General features: G+C 31.3%; 1 protein-coding gene across 1 annotated transcript; it reads right to left on the bottom strand.

Moving 5' to 3' along the window:
- Positions 1–9,218: 9,218 nt before the first annotated feature.
- On the bottom strand, positions 9,219–14,964 carry LOC126843585 (uncharacterized). Its single transcript, XM_050581197.1, has 3 exons — positions 14,651–14,964; positions 14,311–14,566; positions 9,219–9,791 (listed from the first exon to the last, which is right to left on the bottom strand). The coding sequence occupies exons 1-3, from the start codon at positions 14,789–14,791 to the stop codon at positions 9,451–9,453; spliced, it is 738 nt and encodes a 245-aa protein (XP_050437154.1). The 5' UTR covers positions 14,792–14,964; the 3' UTR covers positions 9,219–9,450.
- Between the last annotated feature and the right edge of the window lie 4,319 nt (positions 14,965–19,283).

The raw sequence follows: 19,283 nt of genomic DNA, 5'->3' as shown, positions 1-19,283 counted from the left end.
GACTTAATAAAGTATAATACTACAAAAAAATACATATAAATTAAAATATTTGATAAAAAATACAATATTTATTGCTGAACTGACTGTATAATGAAATTTCCATTACTTATTTTGTGTTTGTTAATGATTAAGTTTGATTCAGTGAAAGTAGATACAAAGTTCACTTGTATGTATTTTCTTTTTTACTATAGAAAGAATGGTATAACATTTAAAACTAATTGCCAGTTAAAAAAAAAATTATTTGAACATCCACGACCACTGTAATTTAGACAGAACGGATGTATTAGAAAGGCGGAGAGACATCTGAGATATGCTTAAAAGTTAAAAGTGATTCATTGCTCATAAACGGTGATAAAAATAAACAATACATGCGTCTTCCGACACTAATGCACATTCAAAGTCATTAATAATTCAAGTACAATGCTAGACGATCCATTGAACAATAATTTACCGTTTGACCGTTATGGATTGAAAAATATTTTACTTTTAAACAACCGACGAAAGTATACCCATGCTACTTAAACCTTAATAACAGGTTTTTATTTTATTTTAGGAGAAACGTGTGCTCCATCTTATTTATATATAGGATTTAATTAAACTGGCAGCGTGTACGAACAAAGCATATTCACAAAAATTCAATCCACAAAGAAAATATAATATCATCACTATTGCGTTTGCGGTGACTTTTAATTCGAGAAAGTACAAAACTTGTTCCAACAAAACCAGTTTTCATAACTTGATTCGGCTCCCGTTCGTCTACTTATCAATGTTATAATAATAAGTACATCTTAAGCATCGTTTTTTTTAATGAATTGATGGTTTGCGAACCACTTAACTTAAATTAAATTTACTGGTTTAAGCGATTAGAAACTCACGAAATTATCATTCCAAAATAAGTTGTAGTAGTTTTGTTAAACACACTTTATGTATAATGTAATCTATATTCAAATCATGTTAAGATTTTAAAAATACCACATAAAACAAAAATGTTTATATAATTTATAGATAAATTCATTCAGCTAGTTTGTAGTCTGAGTTGGAAAAATTTCATTCATATAATAATTGTTCAAATTAATGTATTTAAATAAAAATGTATTCTAATAATGTCCAATTCTGTTTGTACATATCTCATAATATAATTATCTTAAAATACTGATTAATTGTACTTTACAGTAGTATTTGAACAGTTATTATAATAATAATGTACTCTTTTACCGTCTCATACATTTTTCATCTGTCACAGTTTGCAGAAATACTTGAATACCTGTCCCTGTTTAAAACTGCGGGCGCTTTAACAAAACTTGTTTTATAATATTTTATCGTTTCATGGTAATTTAAAATTTTTAACATACTTTGAACAAATTAAAAAAAACAACTTTAAATATGTTCGGCCGGTACTTACAAATAGAGATTATTTTTTTAACAATAATGTTCTGCAACGATATACGTCTGGCTTAGGACATAAATAATGCTATATTATGTTATTGTCGTGTATTCAGTAAAAGTTATCAAAGGTCGCTTTATAATGGAATTTCATAACCTCTTAATAAATTTAATAATCACATTTCCAATATTTTGATTAGGTTTAAAACAAACATGTTTACTAAAAATAATATAACTTTATTTAAATTTATTTTTCAGATAGATATTGAGCATTATCTAAAAGTAAGTTAATAAAATAAGGTAATTAGAAATAAAGTTACATCATTTAGCTCTGCTCCGCCATACGCGATTATTCTATAGTCGGGACAAGAATGGTAAATATACAAAATTATTAAAAGATATTTTTTAGAAATTACAATAATAAGAGATTGGTCTGAAAAAAAAAAATCAAAATTTTATAATTAATAAATTATTGAGAACAGAATAAGTATATGAAGTAAAAGCCGCTGTATCCCAAACGCCAAGTACATCATTTTAAATTTTACGGTTTTATTCATTCTCCATCACTAAATTAAAGCTGTGCTATTGGAAGTCCGGTGAGATGTTATTTTATTAATTCGTGTTGATGTTGCAAGCTCTACAAATGTATTGTTTACATTTTATCAAAACTGCCTACACAAAATCCTGTTGATAAATGCCTGTGGGAAATCCGCTCGAGAGGAGTTTGATGAAAATGTATTTTTGATTTACATTATTTAACAACAGTGACACGTGCGAGCGACGCGATTTTACTTTCGTTCGAATAACGCGTTCGCCGGATATGCATTTGACATATGTAAATTCCGGAAGTACGTATCCGACTCGGTGAAAATGCGATTTCAGTCGAATGCCGTTTTGAACCGTTGACGAGCGAGCCCATTGACCGTTAGAATATAATACGTGTGTATATTTTAAACATCAATTGGGGACTTGTCTACCGGACCGTCTACCGCCGCGTCGACGATCCCGGTTAAAAAACTAACATACATATATATATATGTATATAATTAATATTATTGTTATAACCGTTCCAAAGGTGGTCAGTCAATGTCGGTCACACCACGCTCATACCGGTTGGACGGGTCACGGCCGGGCGAAAGTGAACGGGGGCCAAGGTGGCTGCTTTCTACGCGGTCCGTGTACCCTCTCGACCCCGCGGCCCTCCAAGTTCCGGTTCTACGCAAACGGTTATCCGCCGACTTCGCCTTTGCCGCCGTCTTTAGTCTCTCGGTCGAGCCCAGCACCAGTACGAGTTCAGCGATTTTCATTGACCAACCCGTCGCATCTTTTGCACCGTTTGGAAGATGAAGAAAAAACCACAAAATCTAAGCGTACAGAGTACCAATAGCGCGGCCGGACGTTGAGTACACGTGTGTTTTGGTCATCGACTGCCGAACCTTACAGCTGTTACCGATGAAGTCCACCGGAGGAAGCCGCCCGTCATTTGTACAACTCGGGGAATATAATATTTACTCGAGAGTATAAGGTGGGATCGGAAATACTTTTGTAATGTAGCTGCAAAACATACACAAAGTTCTGAAAAGACTTTGTTTCACAACTGTTAACAAGGTTTTCGTATACGAATCATAACAATTCATAATTTCGAAATGTTGCCAACAAGTTTGTTTATACTTTAAAATCATGTTTTAACGGGAGATTAAAATGTGAATGTACGTTAAACAACATTTTGTTCAAATATTGTCAAAACATAATCATAATATTATTTAAAATATATTAAGTAGGTACATCAGAAATATTTTCATTACGGTTTACCGACATTTTGTTAATAATATTTTTGAACAATTTAATCTCTTCCCTAATTAACATGTTTCGGAATATTTTAAAAGCATTCACAAACTTTTTGATAACATTTTGAAAACATTAGTAACGTTGACCGTCCTTACACAGCCCACAAGGGGATGCGTTAAAATGATTTTGTAGTTTTATTATTGTAATTTGAATTATGTTAGTAGGATATAATCATATGGGAGATAATCAAAAACTAACTGTTATAGGCATGGTTTATGTCGTTTCTATTCGATGTTTAAATATTTTACGACCAACATGGATGATAACGATAAAAAGTAATTTCCCGTTAAAATGATATGCCTTAAAACAGCTTTATCACAAACCACGTGTATTAAGATACTGTGTCGGTTTTTAATGCTACATAATAAATTGGCCTACAAACTTAATAATACTCTAAAACCTACCAGTATTCCACAACTGTTAAGGGGAAAATTTAGGTAATTTCTACACAGTATTAATATTTCCAACTTAAAAGACATAAAATATGTTGACGTGTGTAATTTATTACGGGTTTAAAAAAAAAAACCTGTTGGAGATTTTGAATAATTTTAATAGTAGTGGTTTAGACCTGGTAATTGACTAGTCATTATTTTTAGCGGATGATTCTCAATTGAATAGTATTTAAAATATAAAAGTTTGCTTTTGAATTTCAGTTTTAATGCATGCATGATAGAAATAAAATTATTGTATTAATAAAACCGAACATCTAAAACAAATCTCCTATATCTATGTATACAAATTTTCTTAATAATCAAATCTATACAAAATAAAAAACTATATTACATACATTTTATCAAATAAGAATCTTATAATTTATGAACAAAGCAATGATTTTGTTTAAAAATCATTCAAATAAAATATGAACTTTTGTATAATATTCTTTTTTAAACTCGTCATATACACGTACAACGAATGTATGACATACATTTAAAAAGCGGCGAGAAAGTCATTTTATAATATTATTGAGTATTAAAGTAAATACAAATACTGACTATTACATTATTCAGTTACAATTTTCGCTTTCTAGATTAAAATTAACCATGTGCATCGTTCGCTACACATATTATTAAGTAAAAATTGTAACAATTTTTTTAGTTTTTATTAGCATAATGAGTTACAACGCTTTCCTCATTAATAATATGAATATTATTATTAAAATAAAAATAAATAATTTAATACCAATTACATTATAGTTGAGTTTTCTTAGATAAACTGCCTTTATGTTTTAATTATCTATTTATAATCAAATGAAACGACACTTCTATCCGAGTTGGAGTATATACTTGTTAAAGGGAAATCATTATAGAAACAAGAACCGGTGATACAAAGAGAACGTACCGGGTTATAAGCATAAGGGTTAAAGTGACACATGTCTAAATATTGACTCAAGCCCAAACAGGTATCTCGAGAGAAAAAATAATTAACCTTGTTATAAAGAATTAATAAATCTAATAGAAAACATTAGTATTCATCAACACCGTGTTTGACCCCACCATCCATCTCAATTTATGACCACAACGACTAGAATACTTAATAAATATCTACTTAGACCAGTCGTTGATGATTATTATTTTAAGACATGATAAACACATAAATCAAATGACAGCTATTTGATTTGATGTTTATAGTTTAAATTAATTCTAACACTTCTGTCAAAGTTGAGATGATTTTTTTAGCTGGATAAAGAACCTAGACCTTAGTTTCATGTCTAACTTAAATGGCTAAAATTAGCATTGCAAACTATTTATAAGGATAAATTTGAAGAACTATGCCTATGAGTGCGAATAACTCAAAAAGTGTTTTTTTTTTCAAAATTAGTTATCAGCAATAATTCAATTGTTTTCATTGCATAATTTGGCATTTAGTAGAGGAATGAAATATATAATATGCTAAATGTTTTTATTTAAAATTGTAATTCTTTTCACGCTATACAATTTTATAAATATACTTAAAACTGATTTTGAATGATTTCCCAAAGGCTGATTCAAACTTGAAAGTGCGTGGCGTTCTCTTAAAGTAACAGTTCCGTGTATCCTGCTAAAAAATAATTCTCATCTAGTTATTCAATGTAAATTAAAACAGATATATTTTAATGAACACACAAACATAATTAAAAAACCTGTAATCGTTGGTTTGATCTAATTATGTTATTAATATGCAAATCGGAACATGTTATGTCGGACCGTAGAAGCTCGTAGATGAGTGTTTTAGGAGTTTTGAGTAGGCAATTTCGAAAAAACTCATATAAAAATCAAAAAACCTATCGATATTCTATGCGTGTCAAGTAATAATAATATACAATAATTTAAACATAATGTAAGCCGATTATGATGATGTTATACTACTGAACCGATTAGTTGGAGAATTGCTTAACTAATAAATAACATTAATGTGGAACGAGTAGTACAATGTTTGTTGATTTGGTCACCTAATTTACGCCCCTTAAAACAGAAATTTTAGAACGTGATTTTTAAAACTATAAAAAAAACGTTATCATGTACAACGCATACACTTTATGCGTATGTTGTGAAGTATTTGACACGTTGTTAAGGCGCTATATTTGCTATTGGCTAACGTATTCACCGTTATAACTAGATAGCTTGTTGAACTTTTAAGTTCATATCGGTGTTGTGTTTTCTAATCAACATCAACACAGATAATACATTTAATACCATTTTACAAGGCCATATCAATTATGCGTTAATTATATTATAAATCTGACCATCGCCCTATATTAGTGATTCCATATTTTGAACTTGACGATACATACTACATTCCTTACTTGCACTTAAAGTATCAAAAAAGGTACATATAGATGTTATAAAAAAAAAAACTCTTGAATCAATAACTAACGATACTTGGATCACATTTAAAAATAAAACCGTTAAGAGGAACCGACATCTAGTTTGATAACGGTAAATTTGTTAAAAAATTGTATTTTTGAAAGTTATTTTATCGCTTTTAAGAAACGTAGAGAACAACAAAGTATGTTATAAAATAAATAAATAATTATTTAAAATTATAATATTATTTTATTATAATATACAAATATTTAAAAAAAATTTGGTTATGTGTTTTTACATAACATTACACACGGACTGACATTGACGTATTTTCCTTACTAACTAGTGGCCACTTCCAAACCAGCATAGTAGTGCGTTATTTTGATTTGAGAACAGAAAAAATGCCGTAACGTTAGCTTACAATTTAAAGAAAACCACATTTTTCTAAATTGATTATTTTATGATATTTTTAATTACCTACTTTATGTAAGGACTTAAGTTCAATAAATTACTTAATTAAATTCAATAAATCGTTCATTAAAAATAAAAAAAACCATAAAAATACCGTTTATTAAACATATTTAAATAGTTGAAATAATTTTGGTTAATAATCACGTTTTCACTTTACATAGTGTATGCCTCAAGTGGCCAATTTGAGCGATTAACTATCTTATATGGTGCGGAACTATCACAAAAGTTCAAACATTTAAAAACATATAAACAATTACACTACTTGATTATGATTTGTCACTCGTTTTTTACAAATATTAACTAACCTCTATTTTTTTTTTATAAACTTTAAAAAAGTTTTCTTTTTATATTTTTGAAACGTACACACGAATTAAACCAAAGAAACAATCCGAAATAATATTTGTTGGCAAAACTTGGATGCAGTATAATTTTTCAAAAAAAGTTAAAAATGTCCTATTTTGAATTTTGGTAAGCAAAGGGTCGTTTTGGACAAATATATTATTTAGAGAAGGGAATGGGAGAAGGGTAAAAAGTCACTTTAATTACTTCGTCAATAGGAAATTAGTAGTAATTACATATTATTTCGTATACAAGTCAACAGTTATAAAAACAAAAAACAAGAAATCAGGTTTTATTTCAACAAATAAAAATATAATATAGTAGAATATATCGTAGGTCCAGGCACAAAAAAAAAATTAAAACATATTATCAATTATCATTAATGCCACTTTTAAAGTAAGGCGATTTTATGCTATGTTTTAATTAGTGTATTTTCTTCTATTTATACGAAAAAATAGATAATAATGAGATTTAATTAATTGCAGAACGTGTAAATGAGAATTCTATATTATTTACTGTAAAATGTTTTTTTTTTTGCAAAATTTATGTCGCTATACAATTTAGTATAATCAATTCTTGTAGCAATTTTTGCTGTTTTTCCGGTTAACTGCAACTATGTCATCTGTTAATCGATTCTTTTCATAAATTACTGTAAAAATCGTACTTAAATTATAATCACTTCAATTATTTGTGTTGATTTAACTTACAAGTATTACTTTTCTTTATACCATAAAGTACAAATAAATCTGAACTTGCCATAATCATTGGTTTTGTGTTTAAAGCTATGGAAATTCAACGAGAAATAGGATGTCCCATATAACTTTATGGTACGTCGTTAGAAAAACATTTTGAACCTAACCCAACCTATAATTTAGTCTATAATTTTCATACTATAAGAAATAATGTATTCGTATAACATGTCATTAATTTTATATGTAAAAATCTGTCGTGATGGCTGATGCTGCAGCGATTCCTCTCCACTCTGGAATGCTATTGCTATGCATACCTACAACTATGTGTTGTACCTATGAGCGATATGAATACACAACCCATACCGTTATAATATCGTCTTGGCCTAAGCACAATAATTATTACAAGGTAATTTTAACTGTTAAATGTGATTGCGTTGCTTTTACATATGTCTTGTTATTATTTTTTTTTAATCCATTATTTACAAAAATGTTAATAAATCATAGCTTTAGGGAATTAAGATATGTTCACACTTAAGGAATGCACACTGTCCTCTATAACAGCTCCTGTGTCGTGTTTATTGTACACGTTGCACGTTGACTACAGATGTATTTTATGATAATCATACAAATCAGACTTACTACGGGTATACATGAGGCATTCTGAGTCAAACCACGCGGTCATCGGCCCGACCTCCAAATTGTTCGACAATTTTTTTTATGAACTACTATTGATCTTATATAAGACCTTAATTTTTTTGAAATTTTTATCACTCATATTTACCCCAAAAATAGAGGTTTTTATATTATTTTTCACGAAAAATAGACTTGACCAGTTTAAAACTTCTGAAATTTATGTCATAAAACCAAATGTTTTGGTCTAATAACGGGAATAGGCCGAAATTTATTTCTATTTTTTTTTAAACCTGAAAAAAATGTGTAATTTCGGTTTTTTTATTTTTAAATATAGTATAGGTTTGATTTTTTGCATATTTTGGGAGTAAAAAATGAAAAATGTGCCTTTCAAACAAAATTAAAAATAAAATTATAAATTTTTTCAGATTTTGAAAAAAAAATGTCATTACTCATTACTTAAAAAAAAAAAATAGGTATAAATCTCGGACCGTTATTAGACCGATTTTTCGTGAAAAATAATATAAAAATCTCTATTTTTGGGGTAAATATGAGTGATAAAAATTTCAAAAAAATTAAGGTCTTATAATTGACCAATAGAAGTTTATAAAAAAAATTTCGAAAAATGTTGAGGAGGTCGGGCCGATGACCGCGTGGTTTTACTCAGAATGCCCCATATTGATTTCTTTTCATGTGACCTACTCTTTGGAGTTTTATATTTTTTTAATAAATAATTGTCGAATAAGTCTCATAACTTTATGGACGTTTCGTATCGCCTGTCGGGTTTCCAGCAAATGGATTACCGTCAGGATAATAATAATAATAGAATGGTATTATATTTGATTTCATTCCGTTTTTGACATACCGTGTACGCGGATCGACGACCGTGACCACCGCACGCCCGTATTTCCCATCACACGCACACATAAATACAGCTAGACCAAACAAAACAATCGTTTTGTGACATCCGAGGATACAATTTTTTTTAAAAATACTTTCCTACGTTTATTGGTCACCTTTTTAAAACGCACAAGAACGTTGGCGTGCATAATAATCGTGTACAATTTTTGCAACGTGGCGTTTACATTTTGCAGAGTAAATAAAAAAAAAAGTCGGTTTTTTAAATTTTTTTTTTTGGTTTTTTTACAATAAATTAACGTGACCCGTCGGTCGACTTTCGCGGGCTTTTGACAAAGGCCTCGAGGTCAATAATTATAAATATTATTACAATACAGTTATTTAAAATTAAATGTCGCTTGACCGGATCGCAGTGTAGTCGTCAAAGGCTGCCGCTCCGGATGCTCCTACAGCGGAACTGGATTTTCGGTCGTGCTGCGGACCGACTCTTGGTCGTAGGCCACGGGCATGTACGAGCTGTAGGCCATGTTGGACGCGGCAAGCGCTTCGCCCGGCAGACTCCTGCGGTAGTGGCTGCCGCCGTGGGACACGTACTCGTGGCTGCTGCCGTGGTCGCCGAACAGCTTTTTCAATCCGATAATGGCCGACAGGACGAGCGCCAGCTTGGCGATGATCAACGCTTTGCCGGCCAACAGGGCCAGTGTGCCGAAAGCCAACGGTATGGTCATACCGCCCATCATGAACGGCATCATCAGCAGCGAGTTGTATTTGTTGTTCTTCTTGCGTCCTGAACGAGACAAACACGGTGAAATATTATTAAAATACATAATATTACAGGGTTTAATAGATTGTAATACATCAAAGGCTCGTTTCCCGAACCAGAGACGACACTCACGCCGAGCACAGTGTCGTATTATATAGGATATACTCATACACACAAAAATACATTATTCATATCTGGTCAACTTCGTGTTATGGCACCTACTCGATGTTGACGTTTAAAACTAATTTAGATTGAACATTTTACAATGATTATGTTTATATACCTATCCAGATAACTAAGATAACATGTAAACCGATTATATAGTAATACCCGCGACTAAAATGTATACATTTTATGTGCAACCCGGCTTGAATAATATTCCAAATAAGTTATAACTAACTAATAAGTATTTTTGTTATGATAGCCCTATACCGAACGATACGAAAAATGTGGGAAATATTTCCTTGAAATTACTTCTTTAGTGTTCTTTTTTTATATTCGAGGTCTTGCAAAGTTAATGCTGAAATCTTAAGGTTTTTATTAAGTAAAAAAATTTAAAAAACTGTATACATTATATTTTTTAATTTTTTTACTAATATTCAATATTACGTTTGACGTCTGAAGATCACATCGAAACAGTATCATAAGAGTAATATACTATTACAGATACCACGGTCAACGTCTTGAGTTAGGTTTATACGATTCAATCGAAATTATCGACAATATTGAACCGTGTAAACGTTGCTTTAAACGTTGCATTTGTGATCATTTCAAGAGGTCGCCTTCATAATATATGAACGTTCCGTTAAGACACACTGTCGTTTTGGGTTTTTTTTTTAACTTCCTTTACACATTTGCAATGCGTATAATATAATAAGAAAATAAGAGTATATAAAACGGTAATCTATTAAGACGATCGAGCCAATAGTATGCTATTGATAATTATAATATTATTATCGTATCAAATGACCATAATTTGGCCACCCGTGTGTATTATTGCACTAATTGATGATTGGCCGAAATGGTTAAGGCATACGGTTTTTGCAAAACAATATGGCACGAGTGATGGGCGAGGTGACGACGGATTCCGCGAGATAAGTGGCGCCAACGATGAAAATAAGTAAGAAGTAACAACACTTAATATAACGGGTAATCTCAACAATAATAGTTATGTTGTCATAACGGCTCGGTTTGGACGACAATAGAGCGCGTGCCACGTTGTATAAACGACGGTGGATAGGAGAAAAAGTTTCCACGCAGGATCAGACAACAATAATAAAATAAAAATAATTATTGTTATTTTAAGGTCGAACAACGGAGGACGTACTTAATATGAAATATTATATTGTCGGCCGTCGATTATCTATTGATTTAATAATATCGAGGAAAAAAAAAATAACAATAATAATAACAGCATTAATAAGCACACCGTCGAAGGGGACGGGTCTATTGATCCTGATCCCGATATAGACAGACGTGACCCCGATACCTTTAGAAGGTGTCGCACCCAGCACGTACCTAATGTGTTTTTCGCCGTCTGGTGGTATCTAATCGTTTTCCCGAAGACACTCACTCACTCACTCACACACATAAAATATAATAATAATAATGTGGTCCGCAACAATGACAAAGCAAACGAAAATCCGTTGCGTCCAGCGAGACGACAATGAGAGTAAAAACTATATATTTTTCGCCGGGGCAGAAATGACAAAACGCATTTTCTTCATTATTATACCGATAACGCGCGCTCGGTGTCGTGTTAACGCTGACTAGCACAACACTATTGTTATAATAATATAATATCAAGTACATACGACGATGGTGTATGGTGTGGCCCATTCGTCGACGTCTCCGGCAGACGTCGTCGAGCGCCCCAAAAGAAATATATATATATATATGTATTGAAAAAATGACACTATCAAAATATAATATTACACACGTGATTTTTTTCCATTTTTTTTTTTTTTAAAGCAATCATACAAATAACGTAGGTACGACACACGCGTAAAGATAATAGTAAAAAAAAAAAAAAATGATGTCGCTTATGATATTGGCAACCGACAAAACCGTTTTCCCCTAGTCATTTTCATCATTAAAAGCACCGTCCGAAAATCATAATATAGTAATAGCCATAATCGTGGGAAGCCTCGTGTATGAGGCCCGGATTGTTTTGAAATTTTTACCGGAGCGTAAGTTTTGTTTTTGTAAAAACCTACTTATTCAGAATTCGAATAATTTATTATTATTATTATTATGAAGGACTTACCTCTAATTTTCTCACCTATTAAAAAACACCCAACAGAATCGTTTAATATTCACATGCATAATAATGTGTTTCCTTCTAGTTTTTTGAATAATTATTATTATTTTAATAATGAAAAGTATTTTAATATTTCCTCCCAGCCTAATTAGCCTTAAACAACATTCGTTTTAAATACCTTCGTTTTTAATAAATATATGATTTACTAAAAAATAATTTGTAAAAATACAAAAATTGCAATCGTTTCGAAAATAGTCGAACATAATAATATTATTGTTTAATTGATTACCAATGTATATAATCTTTCAAGTAACTCCAGTTCACAAGTATATTCATAAAAAAATTAATAGTTTAATAAAATAACATTGTATTTATTTTTGTCATATGTCCAAACCTTTTTAGAGTATAAAAAAAATTAAAAACTATTTAGATTTATTCAAATGTTTATGTTCAATATAATAGCTACCAAGTTTATTCGTTTATTTTTAAATAACTAACGAACAATAGTATAAGTAATTGAAACATATCAAATATTATTAGTTGAATAGTATTCCATGTCAAACCGTACACCATTTTTACTTGAGCATTTCGGATTTTTACTTTAATTTTTTTTTTGTACTTAGTTATCTTCAAAAAAAACTCCTTCTTTACTTCTTTATCCAAATATTCACAGAACCAAGTTTATAAATTTTAGAATATAAGAATATTAGTTGTTTTTTTTCTTCAAAAAGTCTTACCTACTGTAAAATTTAACAATAAAAAACAAGGTGATACAAATGTCTGTTTTTATTATGTTCGACATTTTCAAAGTTGAATCTAGTTGTTTAAAAAATATATATGCTTCTTTTCTTATAATTTATGAACTTAGTAGACTTTTTAATATCTTATAAAGCATTATTAATGTCACACTAACTAAATAATTACCAAAACATGCCAGGTTTAAATGTTAAAAGCAAAAAAAAAAATAGTTGTAAAAAGATACATCATAATAAATATTTTGACTTCCTTGTCTTTTTTTATTGATGTAATTGAAATTTGCAATCACTTTAACGTACAAAAGTCAAAAACCTATGCTGAAGCATACCGAAACCCTTATTATACTTACACTTCTATTGAAGTTCAGTTCCAAATATTCTTAATATGCATACAACTCTATTCCCTAAAGAAGAACTATTTATAATAAAAACTACTTATTATTTATTTTAGGAAAACGGGTTTTACTGTAATGTTATAGTTTTATATACACTTGGAATACTATATATAATTTTATATTTTAGTTATGTTCATATTAAAGTTTATCCATAACATTGAAAACTTTAATTATAAGTAAATAATATTTAATATTAAATGTTTGCATTTCAGTTATGAAATAAAAAATTGTAAAAATTAGCTTTTGATTGTATTTTAATGTAGTAGGACATCTGATAAATAATTATAACAGCTATAATTTATGTTATAATTATCAACTAAATTGTTTAAAGTTTAAACACTTTGTGCTTATAAGATATTAAAATGTCGCTTATGGAAAAAAAGTGGAACTTGCTAAAATTACATTGCTATTCTGAGTAAATTAAGTTTGACCTTATATGATGAGTATTTTAGGCGAAATAAAAAGAATTGTTTGATCATTTTTTTATTATTGTGTAGTTTGATATAACTATTTTGAATACAAAAATTATTTGCAGTGGTCTATTAGTAGTGTATGCAATCCACCTCAGATTAGTCAACCCGATGTATTCATTAACTTTTGATATTTTAAATATTATTTTTTAACAAAATTGCCTTATTACGAGTTAGGTTTGGATTATTATATAGAATTAAGACAATATAATATTTTACTCATACCTATTTCGAATGTATTTTCATTGTTCAACATTTATTCTACCGGTACATTTAAAAATGTTATTTTTATCTTTATTTTATAAGTATAAATATCGAAAAAACTATTCACTTTTAAGTACGGCCAACGATGATAGCGTCAACATTTTAGCATGACCCATACTTTACAATTGTAAGTAATTTTAAAAAACCTATTTTTATTAGAATTGACGAACAGTTTTAGAACATGTTTAAGAGTGGACAATTTTCTTTGTCACAAAAAATTTGAAAAACTATCCAATTGATAGAAAACGGTATTCTGTGTACTTCGAATACTTCAAATTAATTTCAAAATTATTTGAAGTAAGTAAAATATAAAAATACACTTGTTTTTTTTTTAATACCGTTCAACACTGAGCAATATCTGAAGTACACGGAAAAAACAATTGGGGTGTAGGTACTAACCGTCGCCCATTAATCTGGGTTGTTCGTCGAGCAGCTTGAACTGCACGTTGCGGGTCTTGAAGAAGTTGACCACCTTTTCGACGATGGCGGCGTCCAACTTGGAATCGTCCGCAGACCTGGCGCCGTCTTCGGCCGCCGGGACGATCACCGCGTTCGGGTCTTTGACCAACATGACGCCGTCGAAGATCTCCATTTGCTGCTGTTCGCCCACCCTGTCGATGGCCGTCAACAGCTTGTGCTTGAGACACGGTACGAACTGCAAAACAACGACCAGGTCCAGCATAATATTATTAACGCGGGTGGTGTCGGGTTTTTGCCGCGACAGGCCGGAATGACTTACCTGTGACTTGGAACACTCCTGGAACACTTTGAACAAGACTCGCATGTCGCCGAACCCGGAGTCCATCTTGCGGCCTTGTTGGGCGGCGGCGGACGAGGCGATCAGGCAGACGGAAGCGCAGACAACGATAAACCTGAACATGATTTATTGGACAGTGGTGCAAAGTCGGCGCTAAGGTTTACTACTAAGTACTATTGTATGTATGGCACTAATGATAAAAGAAAAACAACACCGGTCTTTGGGCTGAACACTCGCGACAGTTCACAGGCGGACACGGTGACGGCGACGGCGACGGACGACGGGTACGCACGGGTTTTCCGCAAAATATGTTAAGTGTGGCCGAGTCTTTGGACATTTTTATACGGCGCCGCCTCCCCTCTTTGCCCGCCCCGAGGCTAATGCATCCCCATAGTAGAGGAGAGCGCGCGCACCCACGGCAATCCCCCGTCAACGCACGCACACACTGCACCCGTCGCCCCGCGTTGAGTTTAGGACGTCCCACCTATACGATTTAATATAACATATACGTAGCACTATATAGAAGAAAACAACAATAAGCCCGATAACAATTTTTGGTGGTATGCCGACGCCGCCCGTCTATTGTCATAAGACGATAAGTGGAGCTTGACTGATGGACGACCGGGAGGTGAAGAAAAGGAGCACCTCCGCCGCAGCTCGCCGGCGATAGGGGCCCTCCACCGCCGGCGGCCGTTTACGCACTTACCCGCGAAAGTGCACCGTGTGAACGAATTTCCACCGCAAGCGCGCGCATACATACACACACACAACTCAGTACTATTATTATTATTATTATTATTCTGATATGAATAAGAATTCCTATATTTCTCTCTTTTCGTCAATATACCTACAGCCTACTATTATAATAGTATTGTGTATACGTACTACGGACGGCACATTTTTCCGTATTGTCACAGCTCGAGCAAAATCATTGCGTTCTTCCAATCGACGATGTCCGATTTATTGTGATAATTATTTCTCTATCCGTTTGAAATCAGTGTTGACGAAAACCCGTATTTTAAAATTATAACCTACCCAGTTTATTGGTTTTTAACACAATTAAAACAATATTTTCGGGTAAGTACCAAACGTTTGCCGGGTTTCGACAAAATAAGCTCAACTGGGTATTTTTGCGTTATGTTTTTTTTTTATTTCTTCTAAACTGTATTTCCAATCTGTATACAAAAAATACAATAAGCCAATTGGATACCTTACATTTTTACTTAAAATGAAAACATGATAGAAAAGAGTCCAACGGGACCATTTCAATTGAACTTCTTTGTTTAGGAGCTTTGTGTAATGAAGATCTCTTGGCTATCTTCTTTTGAGTCGGCGGTTTGGGTTTATGGGGTTGGTGAGAGACTATGTAGATTTGAAATTAAAGGGTTTAAGTGATTATTTGTTTTGTTATAAAAAGTTTTGTTTTGTTGCTATTTTTGTAATTGTTTGTATTTTTAGGTTTTTATGGAGAGAAAAATTACTGACATACCAAGGCGCTCCAATTATTAAGCACAGATTTATTGATTGGAATGATTGGAGAATGTTAATGTTAGACAATTTTGCAGATCCTCAGAGTTGTATGCCATATGTCAATACTGGCCGAATTAGTTCTTTGTAAATGAGAAGTTTAGTCTCTAGATATAAGTATGATCTGAGTAAATGTCTCAACTATTTGTGCGTTATGAGTATTTTTCTTGGCCACTCGACGGTTGTTTCGGGTTAGTGGTACTAACTACAATTATTCTATTCCAAAAAGTAGGCAAACAATCCTCGAAATTCTCGTCAATTTTCTCAAAATAAAAAAAATAAAAAGTAGGTAATAACTAATAACAATAATCCCGTCGGCAGTAGGCCGAATAGAAGTTTTTAAACGGTAAAATTAACCGACGTTTAATAGCAAAAACGTCTTAACAGTCACTCGTTTTCTACATTTTTTTTTTTTATTATTGGTTACTTACTCTAATATAAGATCTTCGAGAAGCGATGTTTTGTTTCCCGTTAACTCGTTTCAGTATAAAAAATAATAACAATTTACAACAAGCCGCCTCTGGTTTGAAAATAAATTTGAAAGTGATATAATCACTACCACTAAAAAAATTCGAAATTAACTTGCGTTAACAATAATTTTCAAGACTTGTATTGCAGATCGGCCCTGAGCGATTTTCGTTCTTACATACCGATTTGATACATTCAAATATAAATTGTAACATAATAGTAATTGTATTTGTAGAAACTTCAGCCAGTATAATATTATAATCTGTAATTCCTTTTAATACAACCTACAACCAAATTATAAGAACACATTCGGACAGACGGAATCGGTTGTGTAAAGCAACATAGATAGATTGAACAACTTGTATAGATTTTATAAACTAAAGAGCTCAAATGCAACATTTCCTTGTTATATTAGCTACGCAGGCCTAAAAGACGAGGACAAGAATGGCCTAATTCAATAAGGACATTTTAATTTTTTAAAGCTGTTTAGTATACTTATAGGTATAGAAACATTCCCAAATTCCTAGATAAATCAGAAATGTGCCAATAGCGGATCTCATTGGGTCATCATCGACGTCGCAGTTTAAAATCAAATAAAATTAGTTCGTTGGTAACTATTGCTTGTTAATTAAAAAAAAAGAAATTTGATCCTAGCCATTGGTTCTTTTTAAAAATGTATATTTTTACAAGTTTTCCAGAGATTTATGCAGAAAAATGGAGTTATTTCCAGTTAACTCAGAAAACGTGTAGGAAAATTTCCGACATTTTTGTTATTATTACAAACTTTATTTGAATGCTTATTTCTTACTTTTTTTTTGTTTTCTATGTAGTATTACATAGAATTTATGTAAATTATCACATAATATTTTTTTTATAAATTATATTTATTATCACTTGTTTAGATATTTCAATGGCTTTTATATTAACCTAGGAATTCTAATCGCATGACTAGACAGTTATTTATTCTACTTTATATACTCGTGTAATATATTATAAGATTCTATGTATATTATATAAATAAAAATTATACACCTAAAAATTATATTATATTATTATGTAATATATTATGCGGATATGCCCTTATTGTATTTTCATCGGTTTTCGGTGCTTCTCGTGAATTTTTAGGTAACGCCCATCTAGACTGAAAGCAAGTTTTAATGAATAACGACTAATTTAATTATTTTAACTACCTAAGATTTTACGACCATAAGTATTTTACTTATTATTTATATTTTGTAGTCTTTTTTTTTTCTTATTCATATCTCGTGTCTAACAGCGACCATCAATACTCCAATATATTTTTCTAGTTTATGCTAGGCTAAATAGCACTGCCATCAAAATTGAAACGTTTAAAATCGTCTGCTATCCAAGACAGAATTTACTTGGCACATGTGTGACCAAAATAAAAAAGCGAAATACCATAACCGAAGAAACGTCTCTTATTATTAAGGTATCATACAGATGTTCATACTATTGTGTTTATTGTTAGTGAAATCATTCAGACAAAATAATTACTTTATCTGCTATAAATAAAGTGGGTCGTTTTTATTTTTGAAATCGACTTTTTGTTGCATAACTTTTGGAAAACGCTTTTTTAACTCTTATCAATATTTTTCATCTAGCTGTAACATTTATAGTAAAATAATGTGTTTAACGATTATTAATCGTTCTTAAACGATACAGTAGTATCATGATGTTAGTGGTATTTTTTATTTTTAGGGGCGAATAACATGTTTGCATTATATTTACTACTACTATGACGTTAAACTATGGCTCTAATAATAATAATAATAATAATAATACACGTTTTGTTTCGAGTAAAACAATAATTTTCATTTTATTTTTGAAAGTGTTTTAAATATATTTTTTATTTATTAAACTAATTGACGGCCTAATTTACCACAGGACATCCGCATACCCAGTTTGAGACTCCACAAGTAAATTATATTCAATTACACGTACCAGAAAATATTGTTCATTGTACTCGGCCAGAGCATGTGGGCATCAGTAACAATGCATGGGACGGTATCTAATTAACTAAATATGGTTCCCTGTAGCGATATTTCTTTATAATTAAATTTAGCTCGAAAACAAACAATATCGTTCCACAAAACATGGGATTCTTGTTGTGAGTGATAAATTAAGGTCATGCAAATTAGAGTATGTGTATTATATTTGTTGTCGTTTTTTTTTTCCATTATTTTTATTCATACACAATGTCTCTAACGAAAGTATTGTACATGTTGATATTCATGTGAACGAATTAAGTATCCACTTTTAATTTTCTTTGCTTTAAATTTTATGCAATTACCGACACGAGCTGAAAGGATATTTTGATAAATCTGTGACACCGTCTGAAGGGTCAACAAGTGTGTCGAACATGGCGTGCACAAATTAGTCGCTATTATTGTTATCTAGATGACACGCGTTGACTATATACATATATCAGGTTAATCTTTAAAACATAATAATATTATGTTTAAGTTTAAGGACGAGGCCAAACACATCGGTATAGATGGCAACCCAAATAAGGTATACAATATGTATCTATAGAGCACTATCTTAGACACAAATAGGTAAAATGTTCGTTATAATTCAGTAATAGTAATAATAATGAGAG

The sequence above is a fragment of the Adelges cooleyi genome, unplaced genomic scaffold (genome assembly GCF_023614345.1).
Source record: "Adelges cooleyi isolate 19-005CV unplaced genomic scaffold, UGA_ACOO_1.1 ACOO_flye_CR_arks_rails_tigmint_CR_PRNA_574, whole genome shotgun sequence".
NCBI lineage: Eukaryota > Metazoa > Arthropoda > Insecta > Hemiptera > Adelgidae > Adelges > Adelges cooleyi.
Note: the sequence above shows the minus strand (reverse complement) of the source record. Positions and strands in the feature narration are given on the sequence as shown.

What these genes read in the sequence shown, in the direction of transcription:
- LOC126843585 (XM_050581197.1), bottom strand. Translation starts at nt 14,791, where the DNA reads ATGTTCAGGTTTATCGTTGTCTGCGCTTCCGTCTGCCTGATCGCCTCG. An exon ending in AGGAGTGTTCCAAGTCACAG is followed by an intron (nt 14,567 to 14,650) that starts GTAAGTCATTCC and finishes GTTGTTTTGCAG; the next exon opens with TTCGTACCGTGTCTCAAGCA. An exon ending in ACCCAGATTAATGGGCGACG is followed by an intron (nt 9,792 to 14,310) that starts GTTAGTACCTAC and finishes TGTCTCGTTCAG; the next exon opens with GACGCAAGAAGAACAACAAA.